The 22335-nt window shown below is 37.0% G+C and overlaps 1 protein-coding gene across 5 annotated transcripts in view; it reads left to right on the forward strand.

Moving 5' to 3' along the window:
• The window catches only part of NCKAP5 (NCK associated protein 5), a 337371-nt gene that overhangs the window by 217906 nt on the left and 97130 nt on the right, over positions 1–22335 (forward strand). For all 5 annotated transcript variants that reach the window (XM_042877826.1, XM_042877827.1, XM_042877829.1 and 2 more), the window contains exon 7: positions 7957–8106. In XM_042877826.1, the coding sequence (XP_042733760.1) occupies positions 7957–8106 (150 nt within the window). The remainder of the gene's footprint in view (positions 1–7956; positions 8107–22335) is intronic.

Consider the following 22335-nt stretch of genomic DNA (forward strand, 5'->3'; position numbering starts at 1 on the left):
AAGAACCATCTTTATCTACCTAGTTCTGAGTGAAGATAATGAATAAGAAATAATAGAGACCATTTATATCAATCATTTGAATTCCAGTTTGTGTTCCTTGGTATTCCAAGGCTGAAGGTCAAGCCATAGAGTCGTAGAATGGCTTGGATTAGCAGGGACCTTAAAGCCCATCCAGTTCCAACTCTCTGCCTTAGCAGAGACACCTCCCACTAGACCAGGTTGCTCGAAGTCCATCCAACCTAGCCTTCAGCACTCCAGGGATGGAGCATCTACAACTTCTCTGGGCAACTTGTTCCAGTACCTTATCACGCTCATAGTGTAGAACTTCTTCCTAATATCTAATCTAAACCTACCTTCTTTTAGTTTAAAACCATCCCCTCTTGTCCTGTCACTACACTCCCTGTTAAAGAATCATTCTGCAGTTTTTCTTGTAGATTTCCTTTAGGTGATGGAAGGCTGTAGTGAGGTCTCCCAAGAGACATCTCTCCAGTGTGTATTCGTGGGGGAGGTGCTCCTCGTGATCCTTATGACCTTCTCTGTACCTGCTTCAGCACCTCTGCATCTTTCTTGTGATGGTGGCCCCAGCCCTGGTTGCAGTACTCCAAATGGGGCATCACAAAGGCAGAGCAGAGGGGATCAATTATCTCCCTCTCCCTGCTGGCCACCCTCTTTGGATGCAGCCCAGGATACAGTTGGCTTTGTGGGCCAAAGTGCACATTATCTTTGAAAATTATTTAAACATAAGAATGGACATAACGGTATACCAGTACAGATATGTTTATTCTGGAAATGATTTGCACTACTAATCAAGGAAAAAAAACTGGTTATGTAGTAATATACTTTTTTTTTTTTTTTTTTCCAAATCCCCCAGGTCTCTTAGGTCAGCTTCAGTACCTGTGCTCATGGTGTGAACTAGTCAGTTAATATATTGCTCTCATTCTAAAACATTTGTTAATACTCATCTTCAGATATGTTCTTTAGAGTTGTGATATTCCCAAAAGAAACCATGTACAGAAAACTGGATCAACAAGTATAAGTTCTAAGGGAACTTTCTTGTGGGGAAAAAAAAAACAAACCACTACCAACAAACAGCATTTGAACCGTTTCATTTCATTAAAAAGAGCAATTTGGCCTTCATCCAAGTGGTAAAAAGACATTATTAAAAACAAAATGTGAAAGGGTTGCAAAGGGAATAAAAATAGGCTTCTTTCTAGCAATTTAAATCCAGAGTAATTCTATTGCCTTAATTACATAAAATTTACCAAATGAATTTTCAGAATAGTTTGGCTTGCTGGCACTTCAGTCAAGGATAGGTATTTTAATAGTCTAGTATAGTTAGTTTAGCACTTACAGACTCATTGAGGAAAGTTAAAATGCTGCTGCCTATAGATTTGCTGAGATAAAAGATGATTACTTGAAGAATGGTACTAACGAACCAATTAGTAAGGAGAGTACCTCCATAAAAAATCTTGCTGTGTATTCTCATAATATCACATATACACATATGAGGAAGAAACAGCTTAGCTCTTGAAATACCTTTCTTTTTCTGCCAGTGTCATTGCTATTGAACGTTGCTGAAGTTTTCCATTTGGAAAAGGTGATAGAAAAGAAACACACTGAGCATTGCCCTCCCATCCCATGCCTGAGGCCCACCTTGCAAGAGTCAACTCCAGAACTGTCACTGATTTTGACAGCTGAAGTGCCAGGGAGGAGGGTGATGCTGATAATGCGTGTGTCCGTTTACTAAAGCCGGGATGGTATCAACAGCAATAATTGGCCATAGGTTGGAGTAGCTCACTTCGATACCTTGGACTGACTTTCAGATGGGTACCTCTGAACAGGACATTCCATCTACTCTTACTGGTCTGCTAAGTTCACTTTTTAGTGATTACTGTGAAGGCTTTCTTTATTACAGTCCTCTTGATCCAAACTTTGTCTAAAATACGTATTTGTGATGCTTGGAAAAGCCAATGAAAGCATCATTGGGAAGTTTACTAGTGTGATTACAGAATGCTCAGTAGGGGTGATAGCCTGTAAGATTGAATGTTTTGAGAGAAAAATAATATGTAGAACATTTTGATTGATAAACGAGTGGTAGGAGGCTCGTATCAGAAACATAAAGTACTTTGTTCTCTTTTGCATCACCCATATTTAATCTAGGGAGCGTTATTGCTCACTACGTTCGATCTGTAAGTCAAATCCAGAGATGTAAAACAAGAACTTCTATGTTTTTCCTGACAGTGGTAATGTTAAACTGTGAAGAGTTTGGGATGATTCTGTAAAACATTCTGATATACGTGCATTCCTTTCCTTCTCTTCAATTTTTTGTCAGCTTCTTCTGAACAAGAGCTATTAGGTAAACAAAAATGTATAATTATTGTATTTGCTGATGTTCTATCCAAAGCAAAACTATGTTTTAGTCTGTGCTTCCACTGGAAGGAAATGAAACACGAGAACAGCTGAAAACATAGATACAGGTAAACTGGGTAAAAGTCGTGTCGTATTCAATAGCTTTGTATGAGAAATGATTTAGACTGTGCCATCTGGTTGTATGTAATTTTTTAAGATTTTAAATGAACTACTCAGTTTTTGGTTTTTCTAGACATGGGTCATGTTTTAATCGCACTGCCACTTGCAAATAAAGGAAATAAAAAAAATATATTTTGCAGATAGCCATATTCATGTCAAAGTTACATCAGTAACTGGTCCTGTACGGAGCATCTAATTGGAGACTGTGAATTCATCATTCCTACTTCACATTGCTCTGACTTAATTTACAATTGTCCTTTCTGTACTTAAGGTTTGACTAAATGAAACAGGTTATAAAACACATCAGAATGTACTGCAAAAGTGTCAAAGGTCATTTTTCAGAGGCATTGAGCCACATTAAGCAATTCATCATGAGAAAAGAAAAAAGATTATGTCAGAGAGAGAAAGGTGAGCAGGATGATGCTGGAAAACATTTTAAACCTTTTTAGAATTTTAAGTCAGTAGTCCTTGGAGCATTTGCTGCCTTTTTTCAGTTTGTGCAGTCAAATTGAGCTCATTGTGCATAGCTTGGGGCTGTTTTTTTGTGCAAGTACAAAGAAACTCTCATCTACTATTTTTATCTACATTGGCAGTCTGAACATTCTCTTTTCATATCGCTCACTTGCAATGAAGAATAGTGCTGAACACTAGGAGGTCTGCAGTGAAAATACACTGAGTACATAGTCTATGAATATATCAAGACTATAGAATGGCCTTGCAAGAAACAAAATTTAGAATTTATTATCACATACACAATTCTGCATATGGTTTTGTAAATTGCAGCTCAGGTTTTGGAGGTTAACAGCATACCTTTGTGACAGCAGGAAAGTGTTAAAAGTATAACTAAAGGAATCTACCTGGATTACCAATTGAGTTAGTGGAATCCAAGACACTGTACAGTGCCTACCTTTTTTTGAAAGGCCCGGGGAAGCTTCTGAGACATGTTCATGGGAAGTGCTAAATGGTTTGAAGCACTGAGCTTGGGCTCCACACTGGCTGGATTCTGGGGTGCATGCTTCCACTGACTACATAATCTGCAAAAAATGCTCAGTTTTTTCTGAAGTGTTTCTAAGCAATCATAAGCACTAAGTTAATATGTGTTTTACATATATTTTTTCTTGTATGTGTGTGACTTTAGTGTGCTATTTGGAAAAATGCAGGCATTAATCAGAATAATTAGAATTTGTAACCCTTATGAAGTCATATATGTACAATATACAATATGTATATACATATACATTTCAGAAGTTGAAGAATTAAAAGGAATTTAAAAAGAAAAAAAATGAACTCTAGCATCACAATCTGACATTGTAAATGGGTACGGAGATAGTTTGAGAGATCTTTACTATATTGCATCCAAAATGCTACACTTCTGTGGAGGAATTTGTGTTAATCGTAGGAGCATGATCTTTAGCATCTGTAAGTAAGGATGCCATTTCTAATTATTACTTGTCAACTTCCAGACAAACAAGTCATCATCAAATGCTCATTGAGAAAATCAGCATCTCAAAGATCTCGATCGTTTTAAAATTCTTGTTTGGCTCAAGCAGAATTTTGTGACGTGACCTTGGGAGATATTGCTGTTTAAATCAGTACTGTAAAGTACAGATTCATTTATAACATGTTATATTACTGCAGCCACTTCTCCAGTGAACTTTGTGATGTCTCAGATTCACCACCCTCTGGATAACCTGTTCCAGTGACCATTTATCAACCCTCATGTTAAAAAAAGATCATGATCGTGTTCTAACGTGTTCAAAAAGATCTTTTCAACAAGCAACTTCCAAGAAAAGCCTTGCCTCTGTCTTCTCTGCTCCCTACTATCAGATGCCTTTCTGTGCAGTTGTTTCCAGGCCTGTGTTGGTGCATGAGGTCCTTCCTTCCTCAGTGAGAGACTTTCCATTTCTCATGCTGGCAGCTATAGCATAGGCTGTGCTGCAGCTGCTTGTTTTTTTCATGTGTTCAGTGAGATCTCCTCTTGTGGCGGCTTGGTTAACGGTGTTAAAGATTTCTGTTTTCTTAAAGGTTTTTAATTTGTATAGGTGATTCCTGCATTGTAAAATTGCAAATTAGGAAAAATTGGAATGTGAGGTGCCTGAGGAGCTATGTGATCATTTCACATAATGTGTTTGTCATTACTACTAGAGAAGAGCCCTGATTCCAATTAAAGCCTGATCATTTTTTCATTGTATAAAAGGAAATCTAGAACAGATTTCTTTTGAGCTTTTTCTTTAATTATTCTTTGCATCATCAGACTTCTAGCCTTCTTGTTTTGAAACTTTGTAGATTAAATTGAAATATTTTAAACAGAATTCATTTTTTCCACCTTTGCAAGTGTGTATGCTGTAATTCCTAAAAAGCAACGTAAGAATGAAGAAAGGGAAGGAATGGCAAGCCAAGATATTACCAATGAAACTTTAAAAGTACAGTTTTGAGGTGGCAGTAGGTAACAAATAGCTGGCTAAGCATCCCTTTGACATTTGTCCGTTCCTTGGAAAGATGACTTCTCGAAGAAAGGACACTGAACTCAGCTCCCAGTGAGTAATGCTGGGTCCAAAGGCTGAGCTTATTGCCTATCTGGTAAAAAGGAGGAGGTGGTTTCTAAAATAACTAGTTTGGTGTCTTTCATCTTTTTGCAAGTTTTCATATGATCTTTCCTATCACTTTGGTCATTCCTTTATTTATAAAAAGTGGAAACACCTTCTTGTCCAGTGCTCTCAAAGGTGGGCAAGACTGGCTTTACATGTTTATTTATATTCCTACATACTCCAGGAAAATTATTATTTCCTGCTCTCTTAATTTATTGTTATTTTCTACTTCAACTAACTGAAAGCCAACTTTGTAATGAGTCTCAGTCAGGTCGCTGCATTGTATGGCTTCATAGATCAATGTCTTCAGTGATTTATATCTTCCCATTGATTCTAGAAAGCTTGCCATTTCCAGGATGCCAGCTGTGTTTTCATCTGTTGTTTTCTATTGGCTATAGAACCTGCAGTGTTTGATCAAAGGGTTCATCATCAGTATACTATTTGTTTGATTTATAGAGCAAACTGAGTATATAGAAATAATGGTCAGGGTAGGATGTCATTGTAGATTTGCACCATACTGTTGGTTTCAGGAAAGCTGCAACAGTTTAAACCAGCTTGAGAAGCTTCTGCAAGATGGGATTAGATAGTAAGTTTCTCATTAATTTCAGTGGGAACAGGTCTGCAGTGAGGAGCATAATCCTGGTTTCCTTATAGAAAGATCTGAATATTTCATATTCTTATTGTCTCTTTGTTGACATTAAAGATGTCAATGAAGCTTTACTGTAGAATTCTCATCAGGCTGTTCGCATATCAGTATAGGCTTGAGTCTTGAATTCTAATTGCTCTGGGGAGATCAAGAGTGGGGCTGTGGTTTGTCTTTCATTGCTATTATTTTTGCTGCCCAACTTCCTGCCAGAGTACAGTTTCTACCTGGAACCTCTTCATAGAAATGAAACTGCATTGATCAGCAGGATAACGTTTGCTCTGCCTTTCTGTACGTCTGACCTGAGAGTATATTACTCTTCAGCTTGCAAATCCAGCCCGAATTTAATTGTTCAGTACATGAGGCATACAACAGAGATGTTTTGGAAGTTTCAAACAGTGGTAACACAAGCAGTGTAGGAAGCTAGGGGAAAAAAAAGAGCAAGCTGTTCTATCCCATTTTTCACTAATTGACATCATATAGGAGATCTGTATTTCCTCTTGGAAGATTCTCTCTTCTGCCCTTCTCTGCCTCCTTCTTGCAGCAGCTTTCTTTGACATTAGCAGGAATCTGTCCTACCTAAAGCCTTTGAAACCTTCCCCTTAACTTGATTTTAAGCACAAATTATATTTCTTCTACAGCTTTTCCAGATAGAGTTCATGGTATACACTAGTTTGTTAGTAAATTGTGGGCTGTACTTAACACATTCAAGCAGAGGTAACAGTATTAAATATTTAGAGATATTCTCGTGCACATCATAGGATATCACAGGATATTTATTCTTGAATATGCCACTACTGTGACAAGTTCATCAGATGTTGTAATTAGAAGATGAATGGGTTACTTCCTTAGGTGATAGATTTTGGGGATTTACTCTGATTGAAGTTGCAGTACTCCCCCTTCTGTGATGAAATATCACAGGATATATATACTTTCTTCTATCTCTTCTACGTATGTGAGCCGCATCCAGTATGCGTCTCTCTCTCTCCCCCCTAAAAATAACTGTTTGTGTTTGAAATACAACAAAGAGGTACCTATGTTAAATTAGGTTTTGAGTTCATTGAAATGCTCTCATCAAGATAACTTGAAGGGAAAATGGTTTAATGGCTCTCTTATGGATGCTCTATCACTGTGCCAGGGATTAGCAAGCAAGAATAAAACATGACTATACTTATGATTCCTTTGTGATCATGACAACAGTAATGCCGGATGCCTGATGGAATGGCTCTTTGAAGTAAACTTTCTGAGGCTCTGTGTCTCATGGTTGGTGTCAGAATATTCACTGAGTGAGCCCATAGCTTGTAAAACTGATTTTTAATTTAAGTTCTAACGTGCTAGTAGTCCATTTCTAATCTAGCTCGATTTTTAAAAAGATGAGGCTAAACATGATTCACAGTGCTGATTTGTAATTCATTTGTGTTTATGGATTTTGGTTAAGACAATGTTTTGCTCTTGAAGAGTTATCAGATATTTGCAGTTATTCAAGTTAGATTGGTTCTTTGTAAAAGTACATGTTTTTTTGCTTAGATAGAATTTTTGTTTTCTGCTTGTAATCTTCATATTTTACTTGCTCTTTGATGTATAATTAATGGTATTAGAGCGATTCAGCATTCAATCTTAGGATTTTTATAGACATTTTTAAAAACTTAACAGCCATTAAACAGCAGCAGCTAATAATACCCAATCTGACTGTCCTATAAGAAGTGAGGGCACTTCCAAAAATTTTGCTGTCAGTTGTATATTAGCGTGGATCTTAAAATCAGCATTTGGATAATAGTTTGGTTTTTAGCCCAATATTTAGCAGATCAAATATTAGCTCAAGATGATGAAAAAGTTAAATATATCAGCCATGATGTTTGCTTTTCCTTAGTAATAAACTACTTTGTATCTCAGTGTTTCCATTGAAAGATAGTATGTTCAATTTTCATTGCAACTTTTAAAGAAAATTCAAGTTATTCTATTAAAAAGAGATTAGTAGTCTAAGTGTAATGTAAGTGTAGTAGTTCATTTCTGTATACATTTTTGTTGAATTGGCCTAGCAGCATATTTAACAAGCCCTTCGTGACTCCATTTAGTAAGTACAATAAGTAGTAACTTCCTCTGTCTTTTTTTAGTTTGTATGAAGGGAGATCTGAAGATAGCTGTATAGTTAACTTCATTTCTTCCTGTGAGTAATGGCATTAAAAATTGTTTCAGGAAAAACTGTCAGAAGACAGTAGGAAATGCAAAGAAGGCATGGAAAAAAATCACACAGCAGCAGATGAAGATTCAAGAAGTGAAAGCAACAGCACTGAAGAGGAAAAAGAAAAGACAAAATTGCTATTGGAGCGTTTGAAAGCTCTGGAGGTAAGAAATACAACAGTTTCACACATAAAAGCCCACTCTGCCCCCTGCCATATTCATTTATTCTCACTGAATCTCCCCTGTAGTATAAATTTAATGTTTCACAGCTCACCTATACTCATGTTAGGTTCTATAACCTTGAACGCAACTTCAGGACCTTGTTGATACTGGATGGGGTGCATCTATGGGGCAAGCATGTTCTTGGCAACAGGCTGGCTGGACTTACTAGCAGAGTTTTAAACTAGATTCAGCTGGGGAAGAGGTTGTATATCTGAATGACAGAGGAGAGCTAGGGAACACTGCCACTTTAGGAAGCAATGGGGAAGTACCTATGAATTGTCACAAAGATGTTAGGGAGAGCTCTACAGTGATAATGTGTCCAGTAGTCCAGCTGAAGTGCCTCTACACCAGAGCAGAACGGGAAACAAACAAGAGTTGGAAACCACAGTGCAGTTACAAAATGATGACTTGATTGCTGTCATGGAATGTGGTGGGATGAATCACACAACTGGAATGCTGCAGTCAAGGGCTACAAGCTTTTTAGAAGTGACTTGCTCTGCAGGATGCCCACATGGCTGAGGAAAGACCTGCTGGTCAAACAGAGGTAAAGAAGAAAAAGTACAGGCACTGGAAGCAGGGATATGTGGCCTGAGAAAAGTACAGGGATGATATCTAGATGTGCAGAGATGGGATCAGGAAAGACTGTGCACACATGAATCTAAATTTGGCAAGAGATGCAAAGAGTAGCAAATCCTCAGGTGATAGGAAGTTTTTCAATAATGTCACAGCCTTTATCAGTTGTGGCAAATTGCCCAGATATGTAAAATAACATGTAAGCCTGACAGAATCTGGACCTGGAAGGTGAGTGAACAGATCCCCTCACTGATGTCAGTGTTATGCAGAGACTTGTTAAAAACATGTATTAGTGAATTCCAATACATCAATAATTAATCTACATAAATAGTCTAATTAGCTATCAAAGTAGAAAGATGAACTGCAGAACCATCATTAATTGTGGTCTAAGATAATTAAAACAAAATGTTGTTGATTGCGTGTTGCTTAATGGCACGTATTCTTGCATTTGTTTTTGTCTTGAGGAATGTAAATAGTGATGTCAAGGACTCTGTGGTTTATTAATTGTTACATGTTTTTTTTAGTTATATGCAATTAACAGTTTGAATCCTTTAGTATATGCAATTTAATTACTTTAATTACTTTAAATATTTTATTAATCTGTACAAAAAGGAGGGAATTGCTGTTTGCTAGTTCCTGTGAAGTGAGTGTCAGAATCTTTAATCTTACTTTACATGATTAGATATTACTGCAAGATCCACAATTAATAAAATGAGCGATTCTAGTAAAATACTTAGTGAAGTTGGTCCTCCATCTGTGCACTGTAGTCTGAAGGCTGCCTATAAATGACATACTAAAATTAAATGAAAATATGAGACCCATTCCATTAGTAATTTTAATTATGATTTCATTAATACCAGCACTTTAAAAATTATATTTCTTTTTATTACTTTGTTTTTTGTTGATTCAGTTTGGTTTTTGACAAGTTTTGCTTGTGCCAGGATGTAGCCTAGTCTGTTAGAACATCTATCCTTCCACCCTGCCTATCTTACTGCTGCCTCTCTTGTAATAAGGGACTGTATATATGTGTATTTAAAGGTAGTTCACAGTGTTCATCTAGGGAAAAGTGTGAGCAAGTGGTGTCATGTTTTTATTATACAAATGCTTTGAGTCAGAAGTTTGTTTGATTTTCTGATGAGTACCTTCTCATGACTGCTCACATTCAAACAAACAAACAAAAAAATATTGAATAAGTCCAAGCTAAGTTGCAGGGAAAGAAGAGAAAAAAAGAAAAAACTGTCTATCAGCACATAACTGAATGGATAGTCCAGTCAGTATTTGTACAATATCGCAGATTTAGATTCTGCCTTTTCCTATATGAGCAAAACAGCTCCTGTTCCATGCATAGAATTATTTTTTTTCTGTCCTTGTTGATTACTGTTTTGGTAGATATGAGGTGAGTGGTGGTTTTCTTCTAGAATTTCTGTCTAGGTGAGGAAAGCTGCAGTCATCTTGGTCTGTTGGATACTGACTGGCAAATTATCAGCTTCAAGTGGGAAACAAGGGTTCAATTTCAGAAAGAACTTCCTTTAAATGAATTCCTTATCAGTGGAGTTGTATTTAGAATTTATTTTCTTATTCTTGGGTGCTGTCAAATGTATTGTCAAATAAATGTCTGTAGTACGTTTTAGCTTTTAACTTCTGTTTAACCTAGAAATTTTCTCACCAAACAATAAAAATCAGTATAATATAGAGACTTGGTAGTCTGCCCAAGTGAGAGCTATCATACCCTTTGATAAGAAGGATGTATGTATATTATACCTGTAATCTTTTTACATTCTTTATCATTTACAGCAAATTCTATTTCCACTCTACGGACTGATAAATACCATACGTTTCTAATCAAATGAAACAGGTGACAAATAACAAATGGTTCATGCAGCCTCCCATTCCATTTTATATAGTTGAAATTAATTGTGATTTCCCGGATATCAAAACTCCTTTGTGCCTTCAGCATTTTTAGTTGGCTGCTCATGAAATGCCATCTAATTTACTTCAGCAGGTTTGATCAAATGCTGTAAAACTCTTACAAAGCAGGAAAAAAAATTCCTGAGAACTTCTCTGTGTATTTGGAGTGCTTCAAAAACTGGAATATTAGTGAGGTACAGCAAATAACATGAACTCCTTTGTACAATTAAATTTTTTTTTCTTCTTTCATCACTCATCAAGATAACTTTTTTCTTTTTTTTTTAATGGTAGCCAGCTATGTGCAAAAAGTACAATTCATTATGGACATGCATCAACCCTTGCATAGTGATTATATGTAGATATATATAAAATTACATTAAAACAATATTGATACACCTCTGAAATCATATGTGTATAACTGAAGTTTTTCACAAAGCTTTATTGGACCTCCTGGGCATGTTAGCTGTTATACAGACTCTCAGCAAGATTTTATGCTTACACTATTACTGTGACAACCTTTTTGCAGCAAGAAGAGATCACACAGTTACAGTGCAGAGAGGAAAACGTTGGGAATATTCTACATTTGAGAAGCAGTATCTGTCCCCTGGGACAAGGGCTTCGTTATTCAGTGCAGATATGGGCTCTCTGCCTCAATTTAGCTTTAACTGACAGAAATACAGGCTGCCCAAGCACCTGCATAATTGCAAGTGACTTAAACTGATATACTGAGTTAGTGTCAGTCTTAATCTAAACATGTCTGTTAAAGGCATAGTTACTTTGATTTTAAAAATGTAATCAGTGATAAATAGTGTGTCAGCTTTGAAGGCCTATTAAAGTCTGTCGTTTGCACAGGCATTTATGCAGTGAAGATAATTCAGCATGAATTAACTATGTGTAACTATATGAAATGTGTGAGTTCTTCCAGACTTGTCTCTTTGCCACTGCAGTGCTGCAGCTTTCTTAGAAAGTTCTTGTTTGTGAAGGAAGCAAGGTGATGGGGCTCTGAACTAAAAGACCAAGGAGTGGTCTTAGTGAAAGTTGTTTCAGAAAATGCTCTCCTTCAGCAGCAATTTTTTTGTTGTTCTTGTTAGTATGTCCTTTAACACAGTGCATGTCTCCTCAATTTTTCAAAAAGAAAAGGGATTGTGAATTGAGATGGGATGAAGACTCAAAAAGGCTGCAATCATTCCTTGCTTCAGTTGCACATTTCGTGCATCCTGTACCATCTTGTTTCATTTCTGCTTTGGTACAGTATCTGCAGACAGGTGAGGAGCTGGAATGGAGCGCGCAGTCAAGTGCCTTGTAAAGCTGGCTGTTTTCTCCTGGCTCCTTCTGTCTGGGCATACTCATACTTTTACTCAAGGACATGAAAACAGCTCAGGCCTTAATGCTCTGGCTTAGTCTGGTTGTGGGTAGTGTATTTTACACATGAAGCATAAAGTAAATCAGATTATAGAAGAGGCAGAATTAAAGTTTTGTGTCTAAATTATAGATCCTAGGCGATTCTGCAGGAAAAATAAAAGAAGCTGAATTCCAACCCTCTTTGTGTGCTGGCTCCCCTGTGCAGGTATACCCAGGATTGACTCCTTATTTGCCCTTTGAAGAGCCCGCAGCTGATCTTTCCAGAGATCACCAGAAGTATGTCATTGTTATAACTGAAGTGCAGGTGTGCTGCCTCCTGTGAGGCTTGTTGGGCTGTATGGCAGGAGAGGGTTTGAATGATGCATCACACAGTGCACCAAGCAGTACGTCCGCCTGAGATGGGATGAGCAGCGTCTGCATTTAGATTACAATATCATGTTCCTGCTAGCACGTGTTCCGTTTCATGACTGAGTGTGCATGCCTCTTGTGATCACAGACACAGTCCTGCTCCATTACTCTCTGTTACTTGTGCAGCGTACCATTACCTTGCCATGGGGAATTCACGCTTATGTGGAGGCCCTTTTCACAGAATCACAGAATGGCTTGGTTTGGAAGGAACCTGAAGTCATCTAATTCCAACCTCTCTGCTGTGGGCAGCTTTTTACTCTTCAAAAGAGATTATTTGCCTACTGTAGCCTATGAAGGGACACAACTAACACCTTGCTAAACACACAGTATATACATAACAATTAAAACAAGTATCACCAGCAAAGAAGTGGTTGCCTTGGTTTGCTGAATGTTCTAACTTCCCTTCCAGGTCTTCTGTTATAGGCACAATTTCCATTGGTCCTGGAAACTAATTATTGAAAGCTGTTTACAACCTTGCATCTTTACATCAAATTGCAAGCCACTGGAGTGGCAACATTAAATTGCAATATTGAAATTATCAAATAAAAAGCCCAATCCATTTGTGAAAATCTGATTGCTTTTGAGAGAGTGAGACTCGGTGATAAGTTTCAGCAAACTAAGCTGCACTAAAACCGATATCTGCCAGAGAAGAGCTCTGATTTTAATTATAGAAGTTTGCCATCTTGCCCTTTTGCAGTTCATCATAGAAAAATGCGTTTTGTTTTAATAAATTGAACATTTGGGAGAAAACTCATTCAGGATAATAAGCTAAATGTTCAAAAAGTATTAAATGGGTAATTTCCTTTGTATCACCATTAAATCATCACCATTAAACAAATGAGGAAGTATGTCAAGTATTTCCCGTATTATGCTTTTCTGCCCTGTAGAGGAGGAGAGACGTGTTTTTAACAGAGATAAAAAGGAGGTAGGAGAAGGTGACTTATTTCCTTTTCGAGAAGAGAGCTTTATTCTTTAGGAGTGTGATTTTGTTTTGCTCTTGCCTGATTCTCCTTTTTTTCCTTCTCATTTTCCACATACTGCAATGTAAATTGATAAGAAAAATTAATCATTTTTCATTTTAAAAAAAAAGCCATGCATTATCTAGGGGCAAAGAACCTGTAGTTCTGGAAATAATTGGATAAACTTCTTGTGTATGTTGTTGTTTCACTTCAGCTCATAAGGAATTTGAATCCCTCTACTGCATTTAAAAATGATGTAACTTCTAAATATTTTGTAGCAATGTTTTAAATATTCTGTAGCAATCAGTTTTGTTCTGGCCAGTGCATCCAATCTGGTTGAGCCAGAGGCGTCTTCCCAGAGCCTTGACCATTCCTTGGTTCAATGGTCCTTGGACATGATTTGGTTCATTGTGCTGAGCCGTCACCAAAGGCCAACCTACTTAATCCTAATTATTGGATTATTTTACTTTTAAATCTTCCTTCCTCTAGGAGACTTTTATAATTTGTTTTCTGAGCTGTGCCTAAGAACTCTTTTTTTAATAGTGAGGGATCAGTAGATGAAGCAGGAAAAATCATATTTCCAAAGTCGTACAAAGGCTTATAATGATTCATCACTGCTCTCAGATACAGCCCAGTTGATTCTAGCTGTTAGCTGGTAACACTACTGTCAAACTGCTCTGACAATCCAAGAAATGAGTAAATTTTCAGATGAAACATGAATAAGTACTATCATGAAGAATGCATTCTATCATTTGTGATGCTTGAACTCTTCTATTGTAGGTCTTCAGTGGCTCAGTTGTTTCTGACCTTTGAGAAGCAAATCTCATGGCTGCTACCTGTCACTCCTTTCCTTTGTGTTCTAGGATGCTTTCCTCTTTGCCATCTGTTTTCACCCTTTCCTGCTGTGATCTCTTTGCCAGATGCTCGTACCCTGTTTTTGCCAAGCTGTTCTTTCCTGCCCTTCACATCTTCCATTGCAGCTTCTCCATCCATTCAACATACTGCAGATGAGTGCATGAAGCTTCTTAGATGCCACACAGTTGAATACTTTCAGTGTGAATGCATCTTGTCAGCTGAGATATATTAATAAAAATGATATCTTCATATAGAAGGCGAATGAATACAAACCTTCTTGGTAGACTAATTGAATTAAGTTAGTATGTGATGAGTATTTAAGAAAAAAGAGTGAACTTATTGCAGACATTTAAAATATTAAGGAACTGAAAGAACTATCCTGTTTTCTCTCTCCCCTTGCACTTTTTAATGTAAGTCATAAAGAATCAAGAAAAATCTAATATGGATATGAATTTACACAGGGAGGTTGAAAATAGCTCTGCCCATTGTAAGAGCTGTTCAGATTTTCTCTCTTACTTATTGCTGTGACTATTTGCTGTTCTCATTACAGAGGGACTCCTGACCCACTGTCCCACCAAACAGTTCCATCTCTTGAAATTAGTGCTTTAACATTAATCTGTACAGTAAATCGTTGCCCCCATGACTGGTAGGAAAGGCATGGAGAGGCTGTGCCTATCTCATTTTTCTGACTATTTAGTTTTCAATGAAAGCTTACAGTACTTAGTTTCTAAACTCAAACCTTGTGCCTCTTTTGAATTTTAGTCCAAATGACAGGAGATATTGGTAGTGTTTTCTTTTCTAAGTCTAGAAAAAAAAAAAATTCAGCTGCATCTCCCATGAAGCATCACCATAGCAGTCCAGAAGTTTCTGCTATGAGATTTCCAGGTAGTGGTATTCTTTCAAAATTTGCTAATTCAGTGATGAACACAATATGTTCAGACTAATATTCCTGTTCTATAGACTTCTAAAATGGAAAGCTTATAGAGTTCAGTATATAAAACTGCATTTATTTGTCACGTCATACTCTTTACTGTAGTAAAAGGAATTCTGGTGCGTATCAGATTTTTTCTCCTTCAGCTTGCTTATGCAGTGATCTTGGGCTTTAATAAAAGTTAATGGCTTCCTAATCTGGAGCAAGATATTTCACGTTAGAAAGAGAGTAAGAAACTTACATTCCTCCTAATTTGTATCTTCTCAAGTAGATAGGCATTAAATTCAGGGCAGTGAATCCAACATCTTCCAGGTGGAAAAAAACATCTCTTATATGAATTTTTAATTTACATTGCTGTTTGAGTCAGGATACTGCTTAGAAATTTGCTTACTTTACCTGTAGTGTTCATTTTTGCTCAAGTGATGGTGCATACACACGTGAAAATTACAGGCAAACTGTAGGATCCTCTAGGGAAAATATTCAGCTCTAGAACTTTTACAAAACATTAAGGAGAACTGAGTTTAGAACATTTTGAAGTTTTTGCTGTAATTCCTTGTATTTATTGTGAGAACAGATTATAAATTCAGTTTTTCTATGATATTCTGAATTGTTGCAATAGCTTTTTTCTTGGAGTTTTCTCTTTCTGTGTGGCACTTACTTGGCTGATGTAACAAACACTCTGCATAGTTCACAATAATGAATACGTCTACAGGAATAATGATTTGGTGCCAGAAGATCTGAGAAATAGGTGTTGGCAGTGGAGAAAGGGTAAGTCATGAAAGTCAAGGAAAATCATCTTGGTTTTATTAAGCTTGTCAAATTTTCTCTATTGAAATAAATGTTAACCATGTTCTGCACAAAGAGTCTTTGCTAGGTTGCAATGAAGGAATCTGATACCTCGGTCTGACTTTTATAACTTAAATAATGGTGGTTTTTGAGTGCCCTTCTCTCCATATATAGTGCTTCCTTGCACGTAATCAGGAGATAATGTAACTTACCTTTTATAGCTTTCAGGCGTGTGGTGCAATTGAGAATTCACTCTCCTTGCTGAGTGAAATGAGATTTTCTAACAGTATGTTATAGATCTAGGTGACTGTGTTTGTTCCAACACATCTATTATTTCAGAGTGGGACTCAGGAGTTTTTTTAAATAGTCTCTATCAGGTATGCACTCTTGGCTGGCTTCTACAAAAGCTCCTTTTGCCAGCCTTCTCATCCTTCACAGTGGCACTCATTTCAGGGGGAAAATTCTCTGTAACAGATTTTAGAATCACATCTTATATTTTTAATTTGCATACTAATGCGTGCAATTTGGCTGGCAGTAAGGGAAGTCATATACTTCATAAGCTAAATAAATAGCTGCAGTTTGTGTCAAAGTAGCACCACGAAGAATAGCCCTGTATTCTGTGGACCTTTACTGGATGCATATCCCAATTAATTTACCTCAGCTGTTAGAACTGAATCCCTTATAACTCTTGCATAGAAAAAAAACAATTTCTCTTTACATTTCTGTTCACTAGTCTTGGAAAATGATGAAACAATAATGAGGTTCACATGGTGGTGAACTTTTTCTTAGTTTGGTAGTGATTTCCATCTCTGCAGGAATACAAAATTAGAGATTCTGGGCAGCTCTAATTACACCCAAATTACTAGAACTATCAGAGGTACACTGACCTGCATCATAGAAGTGCCTGTCACAGTGTGGGTCTGGCTCTGCTGTTGTCTGCATGTCTGACTACACATGTGAAGACTTAACAGTTAACGTACTTGTGAAACTCAATATTCACTGCCTTTATTATGCAGCCACTTTAATAATCTACAGCAGAAAATACTCAGTTATTTTTAAATCTGCATAATCTGTCATGTTGACAAGCACAGATTTTAAGATCAGTAATAAATATATAAAGAGAATAGATACATCAAATATGGAATAGTATGATTTTGGTCCATTACACAGGGCTGTGATTTTTGGTAGTGGTTCTATTAAATGCTAAGTAGGAGGAGTTTGTTTTTATTTTTTGACAAAACAATCTATTTTCTCCCCCCTCAGGTGTTTTTGAATTAATGGTTTTCAGATGCTGCCCGTTGCTGCCAGCTGTAAGCTCCCCCTCCCATAGGGTGCCAGGACAGACTTCTGCGCTGTCTCTTCTCAGCTGGAGCTCCTGTTCCCTGTCTCCCAACAGACAGCTCATACTGGGTCCTGCTTTGCCTTTAGCCATGAGCAGATGTCACCTCTCTGCTGAGACCCAGAACTGCCACTTCATCTTTTGTGCCCACGGTGCCTGTGCAGGTGGAGGAATTAAATTGCCTGCCAGGGTTCTACAGTTGCAGCTGGAATATGCAGGTGCATCATGCCATCTAGAGGGCAGAACTTCTTCCCTTTCTACACAAATACCCATGATAACTGTGCCTTCCAACACATGTGTTCTGGTTAGTATGTATGCATGCAAGACCTAGTTGTTGTTTATAAGAGAAAAGCATCCAGTTAGTAATTACAACTGCTCACTGCTCCCCTTTGTAAACTTCCAGGTTTCCCTACTGTCTTCCAACAAAGACATGTTGTTCAAGAAAAATCTTTCTGATTTTAATAGTCTTGGTCTTAATATTGAGGTGCTTTAGAAAAAAAAAAAACGTTTTAAAAAGAGGAAGCAAGACGTAAGATCAAATTTTTCTTTTAAATTTTCAATAAGTTGTAAGGAAAGGAAAGAAGAGTACTAACAAATCTGGCAGTAAAATACCAAGAGATGGTTATTGTGCCAGGCAAAATCCTTTGTGAAGTTATTGTAATTGCTGTTTTGGATCAGATGAAGAAATAGATCTGAGGTTTGTGGTTTTTATAGGAGACGATTTTGAGTGTTCCAAAGTGAAGCTAAATTCTTCCTCTCCTGCATTGTGTTTGTTCTTGGTTAGCATTCCTCTTGCTGGCTTATAGTTGAGACAGGTTTTTCAGTGAAGAGGTCATGTGACCGAGCGGCTAAGGCTTTTCCTTTTTCTTCTTCTAAGCCTAAAGGAGTTTGCTGCCTTGGACCACAGGAGAAGTCTATTGCTTACTTCTGGACAATTTTCAGCCATTCTATATTGCATTTAATGTCGTTCTGCTTTAACCTCAATTACCAACAGTGACGGTTATAATATTCTTTTTCTTAAATAATCAATGAATGTTCTTTCTGTAACCTTAAATCTGATCCATATCATCACAGAGACATTTCTGTTAGACATTATAATGTCTCCCCAGTGCCATGCGAAGGTAATTGGTCACTGAATACATACATTAATTTGATTAAACTTAAGTAGGATGAGTGAAACCCAGAAAGAAGCTGTGTTACATGCTTTATAGAAAATAGTCTTTTTTTATAGTGCCCTGCCAGGTAAGATAGTGCAGGTAGCAGAAGCATCATTTTCATTGGGACTAATTAACTTCTCTTGAAATCCAAGATATTAGCCCTGGCAGAACAATACCATAGCAGCCTCTGAGCCAGTCTTAGCAGATCTTTGCAGAGCTGCTTGGTGTGGTATTGACTTAACTTCACCACTAAGGAAACAACTTGTGTCTTCTTGGTCCTTCTTTGTGGGACAGGATTTTTATTACTGTTGTTATTTTTATTCCAGTGCTAGCATTCTTTATACTCTTTTTATCAAATATTTTGTCCTTCACAGTGTCCCAAGGGTAACTATTCAAAATATTACTGAATTACATGGATAAAAAAAGGCATTCTTAGTTCATTGTAACAAAGGACATGCTAATATTAGGAGAAAACTCTATTTTTCACAGAGAGATTGAATAGAAATAAGAAATGAGAACTTCTGATGTTTTTAAGAAACTGATTTGCCCTGCTAGTGACCTCTGCCAGGCAGGGATATTTCCCAATTGCAGACTGTACTGACAGAGCAGTAATATGATCGATCCTGGGTATATATTACATTGCATAGTATTTCACACATTGATTTGTTTTTGTTCTTTTCTCTACGTTTTCCCTTTAGGCCAATGGATTAATCACTGATACTGGTTTTGAACAGCAGCTTGAAATAAGATAACAGCAACATTTCCACATGCTTGGTACTAGTGTTAGAATATTTGGCTATCTTGTGTCAAATTTGGACCTGTGCAGGTGGGTGCAGTTCCAGAGGCAGCTCTCGAGTTGTGCTTATTCTTGTGAATTTGGCTCATTAGGTAGAACAGAGCCAGGCTGCTGGGCTGCCTCACTTTTTATGCCCAAGCTTCTTAGTGGAGCACATCCAAGTCTCACAGAATTTGACTTAAAATGTTCCATTCTTATTTTTAAAAAGCAAGTGATTTTAAATACAGTACATTGATGAGTGTCCTTGCTGTAATGCATGTAGCATTTAAGAAACAATTGTTTCCTCTCACAATCCATATGAAAGTGCTATTGTTACCAAAGCTTGTGTTTTTTAACAACTTCTGCAGTTTGTTATGTACTCTGTTAATGTGTAGTCTAAGTCTTCTCTTGAACCTCTTGGAGGAATAGTCTGCCAGCAAATAAAAGTACAGTAGATAAAGTCAGACATAAATATTCTATCCTTAAAAGGAAGATTAAATAAATAATAGGAAAGTATTTAGTATTTTATCATAGCACATAATATATAATTAAAATTAGATGTACTTTCCTTGTAGCTGACCTTAATGTTTATATTTCTGTACAGCTTCGTATTTTCTATTTCCATGAAATACAAAGCTGTGCAGTTACCCAAGTGAAAAAACACCTCTGGCACATTTCTGTGTTATTTAGGGGAAAGCCTTCCCAATGGGCAGGTCTTCTCTTTGCACTGTGGGACATGGTATACTTTAGCCAAGCTCTGTTCAAGCCCTGTACGGTTGGCATTCCTCTCCCAGTTCCCTGTCAGAGAAACCACATCCATTGGCTCCAAAGCCATGTAAGATTTTGGTCACAGCCATTTTGATGGGATGGTGAGAAAGGTCAGTCAAGGAAGACACTTGCTGCTCAGCCAAGACAAGCAGACAGTGTAGGTGCACCTGGCATCACTGGCATGATGGTAAAACCTACCTGTGATAAATGGGGGCTGCCACACCAGGCAGCTTCTAAGGGCTTCTCATTCTGTGAAGTGAGCATAGTCTGCAGGGCAGGAAAGGCAGGCAGAGCTCCAAGCTGTTGAAACTTTTTAAAGAGATGGAAGAGAGTCTGTGTTATTTTTCTGCTGAGCGAAATGCAATTACTTTGCAAATTCACTGTTCTGCTCTCAAAGATTAAAAATAAAATGAGCAGAACACTTAGCAAATATCCATGAAGAATTAAGCCTACTGCATATGACTGTGTGCAGTGAGGGCACTGTTTGGTACTTCTTCTGTCTTTTAAGAAAAAGAAAAGCATTCAAAGCTTTCAGAAGACAAAAGCTGATGTTTGAAAGTTCAGTTTCATTTCTGTTAGCAAGAAATGAACAGTAATGTTGTGATTCAGCTATTAGAAGTTAGCTATTGGCTACAAAACAATTTCTGCACACTGTATGCTGTTCAGTGCTGTTTGTAACACAGTGAACCAATACCTTGTTCTGCTTCCCTTTGCTTCTCACCTTCTTACCTGGAAGGGAAAGACATCACTGAAGCCATCAAAAGTAGTTCATTTTTGAGTACCTGGGGCTGTTAACTTGTGGGTGACTTGTGATGAAGAAACGGGAATTGCAGGAAACTTAGCCTTCAGAAATAACTCAGTGCTGCAGTGTAGTTAAAAACAGAGAAACTGGCTATAAATTTACGTTATGACTTGTGAAGCGGTTGACATTAATAGCATATTGTGGTGGAAACCTTTTAACTTTAAAAGAATAGAATAAAATATGTTGTAAAATGAGGAAAATAACTTATTTTGTATTTTATTGCATTTAAAAATATTTTCTGATTCTGTCAGTGATAAAATCATGTAATTCTTTAAATCTGTTGCAAAAGGAATACCACGTAGGTATTTTTTGCCATTTCATTAGAAATCATACATGTTTATTTGTACAAGAAAATCTGGTTTTCCTACTTAAGGAATCATTGGATATCAGGGATCTGCTCTGAGTTTCTCATCACACAGAGAATGGATGTGACATTTTATTATATGGGGTGTTTTCCAGGCTGTCAGATTAAATTACTCTATTTCGTAGAACTATTCTTGTTTTAACTAAATGAAAAGGCTTTGAATAATTAGGGGAAAAAAATATTTCTCGATAAAAATTAATCATCCTCTTTCTCTGAGACAACGCAAAACATCTGTTGCCTCAGCTTTCAGTGAACACCAAAATAACTGCTTTAGGGAGACAGTGAATGATACTGTTTATTATACAGCAAAGGATATACAGGAAAAAAAAGACAGGAATCCATAATAGTTTTGGATCCTCACTTTCTATTATCAACCTAAAGCATTCTCAGTTCCTTAATTTCTTTGGGAGTGGAGAGTGTTGGGTATGTTGGTGTTCCATGAGAAGAGTGCCAACTGTAGATCCACGCTTGCATTTTACCATCATTTATTAACATCCCTTTTGTTTGGGTGCATAAAGAACCCTGAAAGTATGAGTTCAAGCAGGAAAGCCACTGCTTGTGTTAACCTGTGAAATTTCATGCCATGTTTGTTCTGGTAGTAGTGGAAAAAAAAGAAAAAAAAAAAGAAAAAAAAAAACTTTAATAGAGAAAAGCTGATCTGGGTAAATAGAATTTTCAGAAATCTAAAAAATATGCCTACCTTTAGATGTGTAAAATCCTTGGCTTTTTTCTACTTAATTTAAGGGTTTTCTACTTAGTTACTTTGACCATCATTTTAATTTTATAAAGAAAAAATACATCGTCACTATTTTTTAAAATTAATTAGATTCTGAAATTGCTTTATATTACTGAATTGCTTATTGGTAGTGTGCCCTGCAGACTTTGAAAAGCTGTGCTATAATTGCTAAGAAGAAAAGGTAAATCTGTGAGTTTCACCTTTTTGAAGAAAACAAACTTAAGGCCTTTGTGGCTTATTCCTATAAGCAGATACTGAGGTCTGAGGGTCTTCTAAAGACAAACTGTCTCTTGGGCTTCTTTTGCATGCTTGCTTCCCAAGGCCATGAATTGATACTACTGTTGCCTGTATTTAATATGAAAATCCCAGCTAAACAAGTGGGGAAAAATAAGAAATGGATTCTGTTAGAACAAGTTGCCCAAATAATAATTTTCATACATAAATCTGGA

Source organism: Lagopus leucura, unplaced genomic scaffold (assembly GCF_019238085.1).
Source record: "Lagopus leucura isolate 7727_CA_CO unplaced genomic scaffold, USGS_WTPT01 Super-Scaffold_100019, whole genome shotgun sequence".
NCBI lineage: Eukaryota > Metazoa > Chordata > Aves > Galliformes > Phasianidae > Lagopus > Lagopus leucura.